Source organism: Heptranchias perlo, chromosome 25 (assembly GCF_035084215.1).
Source record: "Heptranchias perlo isolate sHepPer1 chromosome 25, sHepPer1.hap1, whole genome shotgun sequence".
Classification (NCBI taxonomy): domain Eukaryota; kingdom Metazoa; phylum Chordata; class Chondrichthyes; order Hexanchiformes; family Hexanchidae; genus Heptranchias; species Heptranchias perlo.
In genome coordinates this window covers 41,866,779-41,873,541 of record NC_090349.1, presented here as the reverse complement: position 1 = coordinate 41,873,541, position 6,763 = coordinate 41,866,779, and the positions used below count along the sequence as shown (strand labels likewise).

Below are 6,763 nucleotides of genomic sequence, written 5' to 3'. Positions count from 1 at the left end.
CAATTGTCTGCACTAAATGTCATCTGCCATTCTAGCCCTTAACATACTTTGTCCAGCTCATTATGTAATTTCAGCTACCTCCTCATATTTCACTGTCCCTTATAGTTAACTATCATCTGCAAATTTCACTAATTTGCATTGGATTCCTGAGACCTAGTCATTGATGTCAACAGTGGTGGCCCCAATACTGATTCCTGGGGCACTCCATTCAATAATTTCCTCCCACCCTGATATAACTCTGAACAAGTACCCTTTAGCCAATTTCTTATCCATATCCAAGATTTACCCTGATTATTCACAGCTTTGAGCTTAACCTATATTTGCACAGACCCAGAAATTCAATCCAATCTTATATGGCAATATGGACCAGGAGGGTTCCACTGCATAATATTTCTACTGTTCATTTAGCAAGCTTCCAATATTTTGCTCAATATATTCATTTTTCATGTCAAAGCACAAGTGATTGCACTAAAAAAAATTTGTAGGAATGGTGAAAGAAAACTTTTTATAATGAATTATCAAACTTTATTGCTTCAAACTACAGAGCAAAAAAAATACGTGTCACACTCGAAAAGGACCACACACAAATATCCAGATGGCTGCAGCAAGCATAGGCCGAAGGACATGTACGTGAAGCCTGAAAGTAGCCACTTACAATAGCACTGTTATTGTGACAACTGCACACAATGCACAATTCATAAGTGCAGTATCACTCTTGCACTGCAAGTTCCCTATTCAGACACAAACGACTTAAAAACACAGGGCACAACATGAACTGTTTGTTATACTTTTTTTAAAAAAAGACTCCAGGCCAAATCTCCTATGTAATGCAATGCTGCAATTGCACAATTCTTATTGTTTCTTGGCAAACTAGGACAAATCATAAAAACACTCCATGACAATAACTTCACCCTTAAAAATTCCACCACTTAAGGACTTCATTCCTTTAACTGTTCAAATGAAAAAACATTTCGCACTTTAATTTGAGAAACTTCATTAATTAGTCACTGGAGAAGGATAATGTGTTTTTGACTGAAATGTAACATTGGTGATAGAGCTTCTGGTTTTAAGTAGACCACAGACTAAGACCATAATCAGTTAATGAAGAAACAAAAATAAATCTGAAACGATACAAGTGAACCAGTTTGTAAAGCCAGGGAAGCTGCAGTGTTCTTTCTTGACTCTAATACAATTTAGGTAGCAGGCTCCAAGAATACCAAACAAAAATAAAACCTTATAAGACTCTTTCTACACCAATTCTTAGCAGAATCCAGATTTCTATGGATGCTTCAATGTTCATTGGAATTAATTTTCTTTATGCCAGTTTGTGAAGAGTCACATTTAAACACTTCAATCATACAAAATACAAGTTATCATAAGCTTTGCTGGAATAAATTTTCGGACATCAAGAACAGTAGTAATTGCAATTGGTTGATAGCTACATTTAAAGTGAGGTCAAGTCCTCAAATTCTTGAGCAAAACAAATGCAAGTTTAAAAAGAAAACGCAGTTGCCTCTCACATTGTTTCCAAATTTTATAGATTGCATAAGACATCAATACCTTTCTTGCAGTGTTAGAGGGTCTATTGTATTTAATCAAAAAATGTTTTATTTAAAAAAGTTTTTTTTTCTCATTTTGAATGAATATTAAATCTATTATGTATTTGACATGCATTTAAGAGTAAACGTTTTTCTGAATCCTGGAACGGATTTATCATGTAGTTATTTAATGAGAGTTTAACATCTTTTCAGGCTTATTGGTTGTTCCTTCCTATAATACCATTTACACAATGATGCACCAATAAGACAGTCTCATGCTTAAAAAAAGATGGAACAATGCACAATCAAGATACAACCCATAATCACAAACAATTTTTGCTTCCAATGGATTGAAAAAAGGCAGTCAAATTACAATCCCATACTTCATGATTACCTTCTAGGCAGCAAAATTAGTTGATGGGTTTAATTTTTTTTAAAAAAGAGATCCACATTGAATATAATGTACTTACAAGTTACAATCCATACACACAAATACCAATGTTAAAGGTACAAATCAATTAGGATGAAGGTAAGACAACTAGTTTTCATTTCACTTTAAGTTGATCACGCAGATGCAAATTCGCAAAACCACAATCTGTACTCTATCGCAGCAGCACTTGTGCTTATGTGCAAAGGCAAGAAAAGTTGCATTCAACAGAGAAAAGTAGTAAACATTTAAAACACACAAAAAACTTCACAAAATGACAGTGCACAGCAGTTTAAATACAAGTTTTTGTTCCAGCAGTTATTGCATTATTTTCTTTTTGTTTCCCCCTCTCTATGCCACTGTTGAAGCCTGCAGCAAGCATTAAAAAAAGTTTATTAGTTTGTCAGTTTGCATAAGACACTATTATTAAGCTTTGGTTCACATTACCAAGAGTGCACAGGAGCTAGTCATGGTACTTTGTTTCCTTCAGGTTATTATCCTGGGTTTAAGTGAGGTAAAACTAAGTTGTTGAAAGGAAAGTCGTTTCCCAACACAAAGTAAGTATAAGACAATGAGAACTAATTCAAGCTTCTATTTCACAACCTCCAAATCTGCATGTCTGGTAATAATTTAAACTTTAAGTGGAGGAACATTATATTCTTTTTATCAACTCATCATTACTTTAACTACTTCTAGCAGTGGCACAAATCAAACCTGTTCGTTTGCATCATTAATGATTTGTTCCAAAACAGTGGGCCAGACTATACTTAAAAAAAATCAACAAATACCTACAACAGCTTTAACAATGATAAAGCTCCTACCAAAAAAATACTGACGAAGAGAGTTGGAATTGTCCAAACTTGCAAGATCTGGTACTGGACATAACATTGCAAAGCAGAATCAGAAGAAAACACAAATGGCTGAAACTCCAGCTCTGATGCAACAATTCCAAAGCTGAACATCAGTTTGGCACTGGTTATACTAAACTACCGCTACAAAAATACACATTCTCTATTTGTGCCAAATGACAGAAGTTGAGAGTGAAAGACAAAACACCGCCAGTTCTTCAACAGGATTTTGCAGTCTCAACATGCATTATATTTACTTATAGAGGATCCAGATTTTTGACCCATTTACATATAAAAATGATGCATATTGACAGAGTCCCTTAACAAAATCAAAGTCACAACACAATTACTACAAAACGTATTTAAAAACCCATTGTATGTCCATGTATTAGAGACCACGATAGTCATTGTTTCTTTTTCCAATTTAAGAGCCGTTCACTAATGATTAACATCCTATAAAGGCCATTGTTAAACTGTAGAGTCAAAATGCCAGTACCTTGCTCTAAAATTTCCAATATAAATCCATGGTTCCTAAAACCCTTGCTTCATACGATCTCCACATATAAACACTGTGTTTCTTCAATGATGGCTAGCTAAGTGTCACTTCATTAAAACATGTAGTTTACTGATAAAAGTTCCTTGATAAATTGCTTAAAATTCGTTCACAAAAAGAATAGCTCATATTAAAAGAAATAACTTAAATAGTGACTATTGAAAGCCATTTCTAACTGGCACCATCTTACACGTAAACAATGAAAAGTACAACTTCTTCCAGCAAGTTACCCCCGTAGTACAATAGCGTCTAATTGACCAATAGATCAGTGCACAATGAAATTTTAATCACCATTCTGTAGTTGGCCAATGCGGGGGAAATCATTGACCCATTAAATCTGCCTTAAAATTTAACTGATAGACCAAATTCAAAAGTTCACAGGTCTAAAGGTTATTTTTTTGGGTAACAAATATCATCCAATACTCTCAATCTACCTTTAGCTTTGTGTTCTTTCCTGACATAGAGGTAAAAGATTCAAGTTCAATAATATTGCCCTGTTGTAATGCAAAACGCTGATGCATAATTAAAGCAGTACACTGTCAAGCTGGGGTGGGGGACCTTTAAAAATTGTCTGCATTTTGCAACTTAATATGTTCTCTGTAAGAAGGTAAAGATAATTGTCGAGGATGAGTTTCTCCAGTGCGTTATTGCTCTCCATTTTGCAGTGCTTTACACGTCAACAGTACAAAGAGGTTCGCTGCCTGGCTGTGCTGATTCCATTATTGTCATCTTCGGCTTCTTCCGAGTTTCCTCCTTTGTGAAAGGTGGGAGGGGAAAAAAGATTTACATTTATATGCCATTTTTGTTTTTTAACACCTTTATAATTCAATTATTTTCAATGTCAGGTGAGGTCAAGATCTCACATTCAAATCTGATGAAAGGTCATCAACCTAAAACGTTAACTCTGCTTCTATCTCCACGGATGCTGCCTGACTTGCTGAGTATTTCCAGCATTTTCTGTTTTTATTTCAGATTTCCAGCATCCGCGGTATTTTGCTTTTGAGGACAGGATCTCACTTGGTATTTCACTTAAACAGTTTTATAACACTCATTGTCAAGGCTCACACTTAAAGAATGGCCTACTGAGTATGGTACTAGTGGGTGCTTAGTACCAGTAGAACTGTAAGCTGGCAGGAGAGGAAGCATGGAGCAAATAACTGGCAAGAAAAAAAACAAGGCAAACTTTGTTACTCAGACTGGCAAAAGGTGGGAAGTGGTGTTCCACAAGGTTGGGACCACTGTTGTTCACTATTTGCATTACCGATTTGGACTCAGGAATGAGAAGCACAATTTCAAAATTTATGGTTAATACCGGGGAGGACTGCGACAAAATACAGGAAGACATCAATAAACTTGCAGAATGGTTGTGTAATTGGCAAATGAATTTCAATATAGACAAGTGTGAGGTATTACAGTTTGATAGGAAGAATAAGGGGGCCACATACAGCTTGGATAATAAGTGTCTAAATGGGGTAGAACAGAGGGATACACAAATCACTAAAAAATAGCAACGCAGGTTAATAAGGCCATTAAAAAAAAAGCAAACCAAGCACTGGGGTTCATTTCTAAAGGGATAGAATTGAAAAGCACTGAGAAGTTATGTTAAACTTGTATAGAACCGTGGTTAGACCACACTCAGAGTACTGTGAACAGTTCTGCTCTCCACACTATAAAAAGGATGTAGAGACACCGGAGAAGGTGCAAAAAAGATTTACTAGGATGATACCAAAACTGAGAGGTTATAGCTATCAGAAAAGATTGAGCCGGCTGGGGCTCTTTTCTCTAGAAAAGAGAAGACTGAGGGGTGACCTGATAGATGTCTTTAAGATCATGAAAGGGTTTGTTAGGGTAGATGTAGAGAAGATGTTTCCACTTGCAGGGGAGACCAAAACTGGGGGCCATAAATAAAGGATAGTCACTAATAAATTCAATAGGGAATTCAGGAAAAACTCCTTTAGCCAGAGAGTGGTTAGAATGTGGAACTCGCTACCACAAGGAGTGGTTGAAGTGACTTGTATAGATGCGTTTAAGAGGAAGCTAGATAAACACAAGGAAGAAAGGAATGGAAGGATATGCTGATAGGGTGAGATGAAGTAAGGAGGGAGGAGGCTCGTGCGGAGCACAAACACACCCGTTGGGCCGAATAGCCTGTATCTGTGCTGTACGCTCTATTAATTTGAACCGGAGACATGCCCAGCAGAAGTTAATTTTTTGGTAGCGCTCAAAGCATGAGCTCCTCCTTTTCCCCCAAAAGCACGTAAACATTTACCCTGTCCCGTGCCAGTTTCTTCATCTCATCTCGTAACTTGTTCAAAATATGCAGATTCGGTTTGTTCTTTTTGGCAAACTGCTGCAGTTCAATCACACTTTTATCAGACATTTCCTGTGTTAAAATAGTAGAAACAGATGCATTTTAAAAAGGTAGCATATAAATTATGGGCAAATACAACAAAAGGCTAAATTACCACATTTTATGACAGAGGTAGAAAAAAAACTTGCTTTAATGAAGGCAAGTAACAGGAAAGCCAAGGAGGGGTTATGTTTTTCCACCTGCAATAACCACATGCAAGTCAAGACCACAATGCCATATGATGCAATTATTGGTACATTACATAATGCCTTAAACCAAGAACATGAAACTCTTCTCAGTGAAATTTCTTTGGGCATAGCGGTCATTGCCTTCAAGTGCGAACTGTACAATCGTATGGGTTGATATATGCTGTGAACATGAAGTCCTCTAGGAACTGAATACACACCATCCAAAAAAATTTAATTTGGGACCCTCACACTCAATGACCATCATCACTGCCTTGTCTAGATTCAATGTTGCTGAATTTCCATAGCAACTCTATAAGAGAACATCATTCCTTTTTCTTATTGAGTTGAAACTGTGGCTGCACCAATGCTGTCGTATAAACAGTTCATACAAAGAAAGTATACTTTTAAAAAAAGGGAAAAATTTAGAGAGCCATAAATTTCCCATTTCACACAAAGGAAAGCCTTTGTTGAGTGGGAAACATCTGTTTGCTCCTTGCTATTATATTCACCTAATATAAATCAAGAAACTGAACTAGCCAAGAGCCTTGGCAATTCATACTTAATCAACAGACAGTATGGCTTAATGGTTGCATTTTCTGAGTCAGTTGGTTGTGGGTTCAAGCCCCACTGCAGGATTTGAGCACAGAGTCTAGACTAATTTTGGTGCAGTACTGAAGAAGTGCTGTATTACTGAAGGTGGCATTTTTCAGATGAGATATTAAACTGAGGTCATGTCTGCCTTTTCAGGTAGACATAAAAGATGTTATGGTACTATTTGAAGAGGCATTCTCGGTGTCCTGGTCGCTATTTATTCCACAACCAACAATGCCGAAACATATGAACTGGTCATTTACCTTAC

General features: G+C 36.6%; 1 protein-coding gene across 1 annotated transcript in view; it reads right to left on the bottom strand.

The window, feature by feature from the left end:
• Positions 1-502: 502 nt before the first annotated feature.
• Positions 503-6,763, bottom strand: part of dgcr8 (DGCR8 microprocessor complex subunit) — a 37,911-nt gene continuing 31,650 nt past the window's right edge. The window contains exons 13-14 of the mRNA XM_068006127.1: positions 5,636-5,749; positions 503-4,119 (exon numbers count right to left, since the gene is read on the bottom strand). Coding sequence (XP_067862228.1) covers positions 4,036-4,119; positions 5,636-5,749 — 198 coding nt within the window. The 3' untranslated portion in view covers positions 503-4,035. The remainder of the gene's footprint in view (positions 4,120-5,635; positions 5,750-6,763) is intronic.